General features: G+C 53.4%; 1 protein-coding gene across 1 annotated transcript; it reads left to right on the top strand.

The window, feature by feature from the left end:
* Nucleotides 1-8,336: 8,336 nt before the first annotated feature.
* PET117 (PET117 cytochrome c oxidase chaperone) lies at nt 8,337-13,965 on the top strand (the record flags this gene model as incomplete). The annotated part of the gene is made up of 2 exons (XM_081997297.1): nt 8,337-8,432; nt 13,816-13,965. 2 exons carry the CDS (start codon nt 8,337-8,339, stop codon nt 13,963-13,965), a joined length of 246 nt encoding a protein of 81 aa, XP_081853423.1.
* Between the last annotated feature and the right edge of the window lie 240 nt (nt 13,966-14,205).

Raw genomic sequence — 14,205 nt, 5'->3', positions numbered from 1 at the left:
GGACCCCAGCAGCATCCCCTGAGCATCCTCCTCAGTGGCACCCACGGTCCTGAAGCTTGGGGGAGGAGGCTGCTGGAGGACCCGTGCCTCCCACATCCCCCCCCCACTGTCCAGCACCGCTCTGGGAGAACAGTGTGACCCCCTTGGAGAGGTGTTCGCTCTCACAAGGTGCTCAGCAGAGTCCTGAGCTTGCAGACTCTGCCACAGACACACAACCGCGTTAGCAGCTGTCCCCGGAGGCCCTCTGAAGCCCTTTCCCCAGCCTTGCCTGCACTGCCTAACTTTTTTTGGTTGCTTGGTTTCCTGAGATCCCACTGTCTCTCCAGTATTTCCTCCTCAGGAACTTTGGTGCGTTCCTACCAAGCCTGATACAGCCACACAGGTTGCAAAGGTAGTGAAACCCCAGGATTTTCCTGCAAATCGGTAGCTAAACAGAGGACAGAAAGCTACTCCCTCTTAATGTTTCCGCTGTGCTTAAAAAAACCTCACATGCACAACCTTTATTAGACACAAGCGAATCCACATGGGTGCTAACCTCCAAAAGCCACATCTGTGCAAGCCAGAGCCCCTCCAGCTCCTCCAGCAACCAGTCGCTAGCAGTGGCGGTCCTCAAAACCCAGGGTTTCTCTGATGTTTTCACAAGTGACATCTCTCTATGCACCAAACCCAACAGCTGCGTGAACAGCGAAGAAATGGGGCGGCAGCCACTCGACCTTTTTGACCGGTGGTTTGGATTTTGGGTTCTCTCTGGCAGGAGATCACAGGAAGCTTCGGCCAGGTGGGTCTGGCCAGCGTGGGTGTTGATACCTGAGAAGATGAGCAGCTTCCCCGTCTGAGCCTGATTCCATCTCCCGAGAGGGCCCCAGCTACTGCTCGAATGCAGTGGGAAGGCTGCCACGGGTGGTCTGCCGAAACCCCACACCCTGGCTTTATCCTTGGGAGAGATGGTTTCCCTCCCCGCGTTACGCTCAACTCTCAGCATCACCACATCTCCATGTTCCCATTTTGCTGCCCAGGGCTGGTGCTTGCTTCAGCAGGATGACCCACGCAAGCGGGAGGATCGGGATGTGCGGCCGTCAGGATGCGCTGCTGTCGGGATGCACTGCACATCAGGATGCGCTGCACATCGGGATGCACTGCTGTTGGGATGTGCTGCTGTCGGGATGCGCTGCACATCGGGATGTGCTGCTGTCGGGATGTGCTGCACAGCAGGATGCGCTGCACATCAGGATGCACTGCACATTGGAATGCGCTGCTGTCGGGATGTGCTACTGTCGGGATGCGCTACTGTCAGGATGCGCTGCTGTCAGGATGCGCTGCACATCGGGATGCGCTGCACATCGGGATGCACTGCTGTCGGTATGTGCCACATGTGCTCACGGAGGCTGGGAGTTCAAGCAAGGAGTGCGAAGCCCAGCTGCCAGGCGAGGCCAGCCTGTCCCACTGGCTGACTGGGACCACAACCTTTTATCAGGGGTTGGGGAGCCGGCAGTCACCCGGCTCTCTTGGGAAAGCTCTCCCCGAAAAGGCAGGCATCGGCTGGGGCTGGTGGAAAAAAGCTGGATGAGCTACAGCTGGGGTCTGACTTAGTCAGTCCCTTCCCAGGCTCCTAAAAAGAATGAGAGCGCTTTCAAAATGCCTTTAAAATCCCCGCTTCCCACAGCTGGCATAAGCTGATAAGCTGCTGCACCGCCCAGGGGGCTGCGGGGGGCTGCACGTCCCCCCTCCCGCAAGCTCTGCCAGCACTGCCACCCCCTCCCCAAATGCAAACCTTGGTGCGAGAAAGTCCCCTGTCCCCTCCCCAAGGACAAGGGTCACCTCTGGGGCCCGCAAGGTGTCCTCATTCCTGCCAGATGACCGCCATAAACCCCATTGTATGCGTACGGGGTTTATGCATTTCTTTACCATTTCAAAAACCTCCGAGTGGGGCCAGCTGGGTGGTGGGTGCTGTCCCTGCCATCCCCCTCCTTTTGGGGGGGAATGGGAAGATTCCCTTTCCCATCACTGCCTGACAGAGCAGTCATAAGGGCATAGAGGGCCAGCGATGAGCTGGAGGAAGGAATAACCGTCTCCAGTTGGGTGCTCAGGAGCGGTCCCACCGCTGCCACCCCCGGCCAAGCACCCTCGCAGCGCAGCTCCCTGGAGGTGGTGGCGGCAGTAGAAAGAGAAGACGAGGTCCATCTGGACTCCTCTCAGCTCCTCTCCAGCAAGGAGGACCGCCAGGACGGCCTCGGCCATTGGCACTGCTGATGCCAGCCCGAGCACAGGCCGGCTGCAAGCCGGGCCGGGGGATGGGGCGGGACGTCCCAGCTCAAACGCTGCCGCGTTAGAGATGGACCTTTCCGGCTCCCCGCCCTCGTGCCGCGAGCGCACGGGGAGGGCCGGCTCCCAGCGGGGGTTTTGGACGGACCCTGCCCGTCCCGCCTGCGCTAAGGCAGAGCACGTGCTCCAACTCGCCCAGGATGAGGTAAGCACCGGGATACGCACCCGCTGCCTGCGAAATCGCCCGGGGAGCTCAGCGGTGCCGCTTCCAGCCGGGCTCCTTTCCCTACAGCTGCGGTTTGACAGCCGGGGGGGGGGGGGGGGGAGCGGGGAGCTGCTTGGTGCCGGCTGCAGCACCCACGGGTGCCTCTGGCCCCTCCCCACCCCAGCCCCCCAACGCTAGCCTCCCCTGCTCGCCCGCACGGCTGCACTGCCGCAGCCCAAGAATCCCTCCTCCTCCTTGGGGGAGCCCTGGGAGGAAGGGAGCCGGGGGGTGCAGCACCCTGCGCCCCGCAGGTCTCACCCCGCTTTGGGAGCCGGCGACCCACACACCTCCCTGCCTTGCAGCGGCCCCGGTGCTGGGGCAGGGTTACCTTTGCCATGCAAGCTGTGGGCTGATTGCTTGCGGAGTTACTCTGCCAACGTTTTTTGTTTTTTGTTTTTTTTTCACAAGGGGTTTTATCTCCCGGTGCCTTTTACAATGTTTGCCAGGGGAAAAAAAAAAAAAAAAAAAACAAACCAAAAACCAACCCCACACCTGTAAGCGCCTCTGCCCTCGGCTCCCAGCAGCGCTGCCGCAATACCTGCCTCCCGCCGTCCGCGGGCAAGGGTCTGTGCGATTGCCGCCAATATAATTATAAAGTGCTGGGTTTACACCCTCCCCGCGCAGCGCGCGGGTAGACTTTGGCCTCCGCCTGCATTTCAGCCGCCCGTCCCCGCTCGGGGGAAGCACGTGCAGGAGGGGCCGGGGTCAGGTCCCTCCTGCGGCACCCCAAAACAAAGGACACAGACAAGCCATGCCATGGGAAAAGCAGGGCGAGATGGGGGGTGAGGGGGCAGCATCCAGACCTCCTTCCCCACTTCCCCCCGTCCCAGTGGTGCCAGGGAAGGAGCCCGGGGGTGGCTGAGGCCATGGGGGACCCCTCTGCGCCCTCCGGCCGGGGCAAGAGGAGGCTGCGGCGGAACCCACACCTTAGTTTATTTACCTGGAGGTGACCCGCTGGCGCGGCCACCCCCCGGGCTGGCTGGCTGGCTGGCTGGCTAACATATAACCACGCATCGCGCGGCTATAAAACCGGCAGGGCTCGCGTAGCGGCTGCCCCAGCTTTCTGCCCTCCCTGCTGGAAAGAGGAAGTGCACGGGGAAATTAAAATCAAAAGTAACAGTTTTGCAGGCTGCCTGCAAAGGGAAGGAAAGCTTTCTTGCTTCCTTGCTCACAAGGGAGCAAAAGAAGGGTTCCTCCTCCCCAGTTTTCTCTTTTCTCCATCATTAAAATTTCAGGAGGATCAGTCACTTCCCTCCAGCTCCCTCAGAAGATCTGTTGGGGACCCAGGGCTTGTCCACAGGAGACGAGCAGCAGAATTCATCTGAACTGATGGCGAGAGCAGGTCAGGGGCTTGCAAAGCCCACATACAAACCCTGATGAGCCTCGGTGGCTTTCACTTCATTCATGCCCTGCAGAAAATAAACTCACCAAAGTCAGACATACCTCCGCCTGCCTGGGGATGAGGCTAATCCAGTTGAAATAAGGCATTTTTAACACACACATTTTATTAATTTCTTTTTTGAGTCTCTGTGCACAGAGAAGCCCCCAGTGACCCTACCTCTTGATTACAGAGGAGGGACACAAAAACTTTAACACATTTCCATTTTTTCCTTCCTATTTTTCAAGGTTTTGAATACCAACAACAGGACTTGCCCCAGCAAATCCAATAGAAATGTTTACTGCCTGGCTAGGGCGGCTGCAGCTGGATGATCGATGCCTACGCTGCCACAACCAGCTCTGACAGTGTTGCGGGGGGAACAATTCCATTTCTCAAAGCGGGAAAGGCATCACGCAGCTCCCCTTGCAGCCCCAGGGTGGGCTGGGCTCTCCGGGGTGAATTCCTAACAGCAGCACTGGCAACCTCCTCCAGCAGCTTCACCGAGCAGATGCCAACTTGATTTAGGTTGGGTTTGGGCTTTTTTGGGGTCTTCTTTCCCACTGAGGTAGCCGAGCCGTTGTGTCTTGGTGGAGGGCTCTGGGTGCGTGCAAACACACCCGCGTGAGCACGCATGCCTGCACGTGCGTGCCCACCTGGGAGGGAGGAAGAGCTGGCCCCGCAAAAAGGGAAGGACAGGTAGCTCACCAAAAACCCTGGGAAAAAAAACTTAAAGCTTTGTGAAAACACACCTTTGGGATTTTTTTTTTTTTTGGTAGTGTTATTTGTTTGTTTGCAGTTTGATAAGACAGATTGGTTCCTCGCATTACAGGGGAGAAATGGAGCAGGAAAGGGGTTGTGGTTCAGGCTGCCAACCTGGAAAATGGGCTAAGTTCAAATTTTATCTCCATCCCCTGCCATATTTTGCAGGGTTTTCCTTAGGCTTTAGTGCTACTGGTGACCCACTAAGGCAAGCCACAACCGAGTGCCCCATCATGTGGATTCTCTGGTGGCTAATACAGTGTTGAGCTGACCCTGCCATCCCTTCCCAACCCTGCTCGGCGTAACTACCCATTACACAAAGCTTAGCCAGAACTCCACATCTGTCAAAATGGTTGGAACAGGCAAATAAACATGGAAGTCTTACTGAGACAGGACCTGCAATGCAGCTTTACCTGGCAAATGCCCGTGTAAGAGCAGGGAGGGAAAGGAGGAGGTGGATGAGGCACAGAGGTTGCACAAGCTTCATTTTCTTCGGAAACCAGGATAAAAATGCCCCCTAACCACTGACTTCAGACACGCTATCCAAGATCACCATAGAGATCCGAGCTGTTTGCCCAGGGGAAAAACAGCCTTCAGCTTTTCACAGCCTCCTTCACCTGTGAGTCAACGCTCCCCTGAGTGGTTCCCAGCCCCGTCTCCATGAGACAACACGTGCCGCTATGCCCAGGCCAGCAAAGGAGGAACTGAGGCGCAGGAAAGAGGGCATCAAAGAAAGGTATGGGCATAACCCACCAGGAACCAGCCACCAGCAACCAAGGCGTTTGTCTGAGGAAACCTCACGTGGAGAGCAACTAGCAGAGCCAGCAAAGAAAAAGGCCCTCCTGAGCCACGTTTCCCTCAGCACAAGCTCATCCTCTGCCTCACTTTCCGTTTGAGAGCATCAGCAACGCAGCTTGTCTCCTTGCACGGAGTTACTGTTGCTTTGCCAGTCACACACACCCCGTTCAGCCCCATCAGACGCCTCTGCAATGGGCCTGGGCCGGTGAAGGTTGTGTTCGTTGGGGGAAACTCTGCAATCGCCTTCTCTCTTGTCCTTCTGCCAACCACCAGCTAAAAAGGCTTTCCCCAGCAGCATGGCTGCTGGGCACTCCTGCCTCCCTCCTCCATCACCCCCACTTCCCTGCCTCTACAGCGTGCCTCTGGCCAGACTTAACCCAACACAGCTAAAAAAGTATCTCAGGAAAAGGAAAATGGGTTTTAAGCCAGACCCAGCTGCTACTCTGGTCGATGTCTGGGCTTTCCAGAAGGTTGCCTCCCTGAACGAGCTTGCCCCGAGCACAGGAAGGGGGCAACCACCCAAAGCAGGAGAAGAGTGGGGCCACAGCAGGGAAGGCGAGCACTTCAGCAAGAGCTAGCCCTTGGGAGGGAAGGGAGGAGAGCAGGAACACCTGAACTACCATGGAAGAAACTCAGGCCGTGAAAGCACAGCCTGAACATTCCCCGCCTGGGGCTTTAGCCCCTTGAGTGATTAATGCCAGGCTTGAGTAGAGGCATTCAGCTTCCAGATGGGGTGAGCTGCGCCCTTCCACGGTGCCAAGGGCGCTGCGCTGGCTCACATCAGCCACGCATCTGGCTCGACCCTGTTCTTGGCACTCCAGTGGCCTTGGACACATTACAAGCATTTATACGTAAGTCTTAATAACAGTAAACACACTGATGTGAGCAAAACTATTAGACTCAATTGAAATATTATCATTCCCACTAATTTTGCCTTTCATTTTAATCCCATTCATTCAGCAGACAGATGAAAAAGATTGTAACACGGCTTCACACGTTTGGTTTTCCTCTTCCACTCTGGACAGGGCTGGGTATGCAACCCTGCCATCCCCTCACAGCAACTGGTCCGTAACTCTTCTAAGCCCCAACTGAAAATATCCAAGCCTGGTTTTGAGACAGGGACTGTGGTACCTGCTGAGGTTGAGATTCCTTATGCCCCACCATCCTACCTGTCAGAGACCTGTGGTAGATGTTTGGAGAAAAAAGGAAGGAGTCAGGAATAACCTACACCTTTCACAATAACCCTCCCACCTTCCTGTTCACTTGTGGTTTAAGGAGTTCAGGATACACAAGCAGCACCCAGACATCAAGGGCGCTTCAGGAATTTGTATGGCTCCTTTCTGACTCTGCAGTTAAATTCAGCTTCTGTAGTACCAGCGGCAATGACTTCCCCAACTTGCTCACACATGGTGTGACCTTCTTTTTTGCTTGGTTTAAGCTGGCTATCCACACACCCACTGGTTACCCCTGGACTGTGGGAAACGGTGAATGGCTGTTCCCTCACCTCCTTCAGGGTTTTAAAGACCTCGTGATATACCCCACCTCCCACTAGACATCCTTTTGTTTGATACATTTGTAAAAGTCACTCTTCTGCACCTCTGATGTGCTCATTTGGGTGGTGTGGCAGCAGCAGAGAGTGACTGCTGACAAGCTCCCTGCTTTTTGGGAGTGTGACCCAAGCCTCTGTCTGGTCCACAGTAGCCAGGGGGAAGTTTGCTGTAAAGTGTTACAGGGTCAAAGTGCCCTGAAAGGCTGAAGTCCTCCAGCTGAAGCCTGAAGCGCATCTGAACATGGTGGATCAAAGTAATTCACGATAGCCATCTGTTGCCCTCACACGGGAGCACTGGGAACATAAATTTTTCTCTCTCTGTAAAGCACTCAGATACTCTAGTGAGGTGGTGCCAGGAAAAAGCCCCCAGGGAGAGAAATAATGCTGTCTTCAGAGCACAAAAAACTGCCAAACACGAGGCCTAAGGCCACACACTGAACAATGAGAAGAAACCAAACAATTGAAGAGCTGCCTTCCCCAGCTGCTTGTCCTATGCAATTTGGGTTTTCTGGGCAAGGAAAGTGCAGAACTGGAGGTCTTCATGCAATAGAAGCAAAAATCTTTCTTGAACCCAGAAGAAATCTCCTTTTGTTTGTTTTTCAGAGCTGCAACCGCACTGGAAATGCAAGCGCACGCCAGCAAGAAGCTGCAGAAAACACCCCCTCCGGAAAGCCACCGACCCAGCTGGCCACCCTCTCTCTAGCTCGGGGCTCTCCCCAGTAGCGGCGTCAATGGGGCAAAGGCCTTTCCTGAGCCGCCCGTGTCTGTGTTTCTGGTCAGAAGGGTGTGAGCACCTAGCCACGGCAAAGTGACCACCCTCCCATAGAAGCTGGGGGCCAGTCAGTGCGGCTCAGGTGAGGCGAGCGCTGGCTGCATAACACCGTTCCCGCCATCATCCCACCACGCCGAGGACGAGGTGCCGCACCTGCAGCTCAGCCCTCCGGCGCACGGCCTCCCCGCCGCGGAGCCGGTGCTGCTCCGAGAGGCTCTGGGGCGCCCCAAACCCGGGCAGAAAAGCCGGGGAACTCGGGAAGCAGCTCCACGTGCGGGTCAGGCGGCCGGGAGCAACCGCTTCAGCCGCCTTCCCCGCTCCCACCGCCCCGGGGCGCGGCTCAGGCCTACCCCGCCCGCCCTGCGGGACGGGGCGTCGCTCAGCCCAGCTCCGCATCGGCGGTCCGTTGCTCTAGCCTGGCTCGACGCGCTCGGCGCTCGGCTGGGGGCGGGGCGCGCCTCTTCTCCCCCCCCTCCGCCCCCCCTCCTGCCCGGCCCTTCCCCCCGCGGCGAGCAGACGGCTCCGGCACGCGCCGCCCGCCCCGCCGGCGGCGATGTCGAGGAGCTCCCGGGCGGTACTGGCCGTCTCCGCGCTGCTCTCCGCCGCCACCGTGGTGGCCGTGCACCTCCAGCAGCGGCGGGAGCGGGAGGTGAGTGACCCGCCGCGGGGGGCGGGGGGGAGGGGGCGAGCGGGGCCCCGCCCCGCCCCTACGGCACTCCCTGCGCCAGCGGCCGCGCCCACCGGCAGCGCAGGACCCGCCCCTTCGCCCGCGACCCCGCCCCTGGCGCCCCCAGTCCCGCCCCTTCACCTGGAGGCCTGACCCGAGGTGTCTAGCTAAAGACCCCGCCCCTCCTCCGGAGCCCCGCCCCTCACCTGTCGACTCGACCTGAGGTCTCAGGTCAGAGCCCCGCCCCTCTCGTGGCGCCCCGCCCCTTGCCCCGCGCACGCTCCGGACCCTCTCCACGTGCCTCTGCTTCCCGCTCCCTGCCCGCCCCGCCAGCCCCCGAAGGCCGGCCGCCTGTGCCCGGCCGGGAGCCGGGCCCCCAGCGCCCCGCCCCCTTCTGTGCCCCTGCCTGAAGCTGGGGGCCGCGGGTACGCCCTGCCCGGAGCCCCGAGGCCAGAGCCCTGCCCGCACAGCGGTGCCCTGCCCCCGACGTTTCTCTCTCCGCGAACTACCCCTTCCTCATCCTCTCCAGCGGCAAAGGGGTGTTAGGGTGCAGGGAGGACGTAGTCCCGCACCCTCTATGCCCGAGGCCACCGGCCTGGCAGCCTTCCCAGGGCTCTCCCCTGTCCTCTGGCAGCGCCTGTGCTCTGCCTTTCCCAAACTCCAGAAGTGCCTCCTGCTGAAGGGCAGACAGCGGTGGTGCCAGCCCTGGCTCCCTGGCTTGATCCGACAGGACAGGCAGAAGTGCAAGCCAACAGAAATACCAGGCGATAATTAAACGGGGAGGATTTCTGTGTTACATGTACAAAACTCAGGTAATTCCTGACAGGTAATTCCTGTGTGCAGGAGAGCCCCACGGCCAAAAGTGTCGGGTCAGTCCACGTTCGTGGGTGGTGAGTTCTGCCTGGGACTAAAAGTCGTGTGATTGCAGAATGGATAAGCTCTGCGTGGCAGGAGTTTGGGTAAGAGCGTGCAGGTTTAGACCCTGCTGATGAGCCAAAGTGGTACCAATATGAGGTACCCATCTAACCCCCCCCCATTTACAAGAAGCCTAGCAAATGCACACACAAAAAAGCTTATGTTAAATGACTATTGTTAAAGGTCCGAAGTAGTCAGAAGTTGCAAAACTTCAGAGTTCCAGTTGCTAGTCCATACCCCAGCGCAGTTGCCTGTTGCATGGGCTTTACGATGCAGCCTGTAGTTACAGGATTACATTTTTTTCCCTTGAGAGATTGTTTCTCTCAGTGCTTGAGAATGATGGATCTTGGAAGATGACACTGCTCTGGGTAAGGAAAGAGGCAGACTAATTTGCTGCAGAAGTTGGAAAACATGCTGCATGGCACAGGCAGTAGCAAGAAGAGGAAGGCTGCTCTCGTGGAGCGGCGATGGGTAGCGGCTCTGCGTCAGCCGGAGCTGAGGTAGGTGCTGGATAGGTCACTTAAGCTCAGATTTTTGCAGGTAGCTGCTAGCTAATTCGGTGTGTCTGCCCCGAGCCGGCGAAGGTCTGGTGGAAGGGAATATGGGCTAAATGATCCTAACTACAGCTGAAATAAATGGGAGCTGTAATTTGAGCATGTGCTGCAGTACAAGGCGTGCCCTGAAAAAAATCACCCTTGGGTGTTTCAGCGAGACACCTAAACTTAATGGATGTTTTTTGACCTTAATCTTTGGGTAATATCTCTCCTTCATCTCAGAGAGAGACTGTGAAAATAAATTAACGTTTACAAAACACTCATATTCTATAGGGGTAAGAGGCATAAAACGGTCTACAGCTAAATGAGTAATGCCACCCTCAGAGCGGGATCTGTGTATCATGAAGTAAGTAACGCCTCGGGCAACAGGCTGAAGAAGGAATGTGAAACGAAAGGCTGAGTACCTGGCCAGGATCTGTGCCGAGCAAGGCAGCGGTCCCCTGGTATGGAGAGACCGCATTGTAACTCATGTGCAAAACACGGGTAAATTAAGGGCACTTAATTTAAGTGCACTTGCACTTAATAAACTGCAAGTTTACGGTGTGCGTTCCACCAGCGTATGAAATATGTCTCTAGTAAAAGGAGCGGTGGATCAGCAAGTGAGTTGGTACGGTTAATGCCCTCCAGTTGCTTCATATATTTCTGACGTTACTAGGAAGAAAACGGGGACTGACTGCCCTTTGCCTGTTCCCGTTGCTCTGTGCTATAGTTGTTGCTTGGTTTGCAAAATAAATGTCAAATTGCTTCGGTTGTTACACCCGAGGTTGCTACTGCAAGCTTCTGCCGGGGGAGATCCTAGGTGTCCCAAATGAGACAACGGTGGGCAGCTTTCTCCCCGTCGGCCTGTTTTAAACTTATTTTTCCGCAGCTGGAGGCGAGCGTTGCTGTGGAGGTTATCAGCGTCACTGCTGCCAGGCTGCCGGCAGATGGGCAGTTTTGCTGAGTGTCCTAGAGATGGAGAGGTCAAAGGATCCAGTTGGTTCGCGACAAAACCTTTTTGGGGGACAAATCCAGTGTCTATTCTTTGCTATCTGTCCTAACACCCAGGCGTGGGCACAGCCTGTGAACTCTGGGTAGGGAACTCATGACTTCAGAGGTGCCTGACCTGTACCTATGGGGATGGGTCTGCAAGCCAATCCTCTAGAATTAGAAGTGATCTCCTCAAAAGCTAAATTTGATGCTAATCTGTATATATTTGCAGGGATATTAGCATTCCTCAAGATGCTGCTGCTGGTGCAGAAGCAAAGCCAAAATGCTCAAATTCTTTTTTTTCCAGCAATCAGTTTAACTTAACTTTAAATCGCTATTCAGAACTGCTAAGGATCAAAGTTTATCTTTAATAAATGAAATTTGAGATTTTCTCTTTATAATTCTTCATCTTCAAGTCAGGGAATAATGGCTTCAGGCTTAAGGGACCCAGTTATTTAGATAATGCCATGGAAATAAGTAACATGGATATTCTGCAGTCCCGGTCTAGGGATTATTTCAGGTTTATGCAGATTAATAAACTTTTCATTTTTATAAATTGATACGCCAGACGTGAAGTAATTTGAGCTTGCACACATTTATCTAAACTGGTGCAAAAGACAAGCAGGACTAGCTTCTGGGAATAACAGAGGGTGAGAAGATTAACTTTTTCATAGCTCTTTGTCACTCATGATACTCAAATTATAAAAGTGTCTTCTGCAAACTGCATTTTCAAAGTAAATGCATTCACCATATGAAAGATTGCAGAATAGCTGTGTTTTGTGAAGGGAAAAGAATTACTTTCTTGATGTAATTGTTCTCCCCACATTGTATCTCCCCACATCTTTTCTTTATTGTTATTAACTAATAGTAATGAAATAATAAGTTTATGAACTTTGTCTTTAGCGATTACTAATTTGTAACCTGAGTTCAGTTGATGGAAGCCGATGCGAAGGAACTGTTTTTATTAGATTAATTTCCAGATAGAGTTTTGATTAGTGGCTGACATACGTGTCTGTGCATTTTCTTAAGAAGAAAAAATATTTCTTAAACAAAACCTTCCTATTTTAATCTTGACAGGAGAAATAATTGCCTTTGAAATGTGCAGTTATTGGCATTCTAGATGAAGAATAAAACCCTGTGAGAACTTGTCAAATAATAATCACAAACATCTTCTAAAATTACTTCAGGGTCAGCTTTCAAATAAATTATTTGCAGGTGTATTTTGGCATCATGCAAATAGGTCAAATAAATTATTTATCTTTTTTTGCCATTAGGCTAAGTAATTTATTCATATCTCTAGTATCCAGTGGCTAACCTTGGTACCTGTGAAATGTTCTCATTTCTGAGTCCAAGCTGAGCATGAGTTGGTAAATTAGGCAGGTGGATAATGCTGTAACTAAACTTAACTTCCACTAAAGATTCTCATCTTCAATTGGGCTAAAACATGACTGTGATCACGTGGCTTGATTTAGATGTGGGCCAGGGTTGGCTCTCAACAATCATTTCATGTTTTTACTCATTTATAATCTTTCTGTCTTTGTGTATCTGATTTTTTTATAAGCTTATGGCTGTTGCTTTGAAATCTGGTAAGTGTCTGAATATCTTTAAGCGTATCGCCTGCCCTCGGAGTTCAAGCCAAATGACCGAAGTGGGCTGGGCATCCCCTCTCCTCCTTTGCGCTGGCACTTGTTGTTGCTCAGGCAGTTAAATCAGCAGAGTATGACGTGCTTTGTGACGGGGGAAAAAAAAACAAAGAGAGTTGTTTTCTGCTGGCTGAGCTGTCCGACCCTGGGTTGGGACGAGCAGTGCGGGGAGCCTGGGGCTGGAAGGATGGCAGCAGCACCGGCTTTGGTGGGTTGAAGTTGCGGGGGAGCTGTAATCTCCGCTGTATATCACGTGCACAGCCGATTAAACGCTTGGCATGGTCCCCATTTCCTTCCAGAGTTAGTGTCAGCCTTGCCATCTCCTCCATCCCATGTCTGATCTCATCACCCCTCCGCTCACATCGCTCTGCTGCCTCACCTGCCCCCAGATGTGCACATCTGGAGTAAAGCAGCTGGTTCACAGCTAGCCCCCCCCCCTTTTCCTCACCCCAATCCATGTCACCAGCTTTGGTTTCACTCATTTTGTGTTCCCCTGGTGAGAGGTAGAGATTAAACATTTCACCTAGTTATCAGAGTGAAAAAAAAACTTCCAGGTGAGCAGAGAGAGAGAGAGAGAAGCGTAAGGAGGCAACAAAAGCCAGCTGGGATTTTCTTTGGGCTTTTTACACCCATCAAGGGACTTACCTCCTGACGGGGCTTTTCAAACTGGTGCTCTGTGTTGCACATTTTATTTATAATGAGCGTTTGGGTAAAGGGGATATTTTTTGAATGAAGTGCCTTGCTTTTTCGAGAGCGTGGCATAAGCAGGCTGTGGGACTTTGATCAGCCTTGCAGCAGGAGTTTACAAGTTTGTTTTTTTTTTTTTTAAAGTAAGACATGAGCAGAAAGAAGCAGGTGAAGACACATGGCAGTTTTTCTTAAAATAATTTCCAGTTTGCCGCCAAATTATCTCCAAGCAGAGGAGAAGTTTTGGGGAGATTAGTTCGATTTGATAAATGATTTAGGGCAGAGGTAACAGGATTTTATAGCTCATGTCCATCCTACACAGTGTGGGAATTAGGGATGTGTAGCATTTATTCGCTCAATAGCTTTACCGCTTAGTAAGCCCACCCGTCTGAAGTGACTACAAATAAAGCGCTTTTTGGTGTAGTACCGTTAGTTTATCGATATCGGATATCAGCTCCTGTAGTTTTAAATTGAAACCATGTTATGTGGCTGTGGCTACTTGCAGAGGACTTGCAAAGGCAGCCCTGCGGGAGGGTGGGAGTTAACCACATTCAGCATCCAACAGGCTGTGATAAACGCTGTCCCTTCTGTTTTCAGAGGCTGCACAGTGGAGTCCTCAGAGATCTTGAGCGTCAAAGTCAGAAAAAGGAGAATATTCGCCTGCTAGAAGAGCAGATTGCTTTGACAAAGCAGCTGATGGAAGAAAGGGACAAGGCGCTAATGGCAAAAGGGTCCCGGCAGTCCTAGGCACAGTCCTGGGTCGTTAGAGGCTCGATTAAAGACGTTTGGAGATCATTGGTATCTAACTACTTGCAAGTGTTTCAGCAAACAGAGGTAATCTGTGAAAGGCTGTTTCTTTTGTAAAGGTTACAATCCAGTCCCAAAAGCTATAGGGCGGACACAAAACATTTCCTCTGTCATCGGTACTTTGACTGTGGGGACCTGGCTGGCACATCCAGCGTGGATGGACTTGTCAGTGCGGGGGTG

Source organism: Phaethon aethereus (assembly GCF_964289735.1).
Source record: "Phaethon aethereus genome assembly, chromosome: 3".
Classification (NCBI taxonomy): Eukaryota; Metazoa; Chordata; class Aves; order Phaethontiformes; family Phaethontidae; genus Phaethon; species Phaethon aethereus.
Note: the sequence above shows the minus strand (reverse complement) of the source record. Positions and strands in the feature narration are given on the sequence as shown.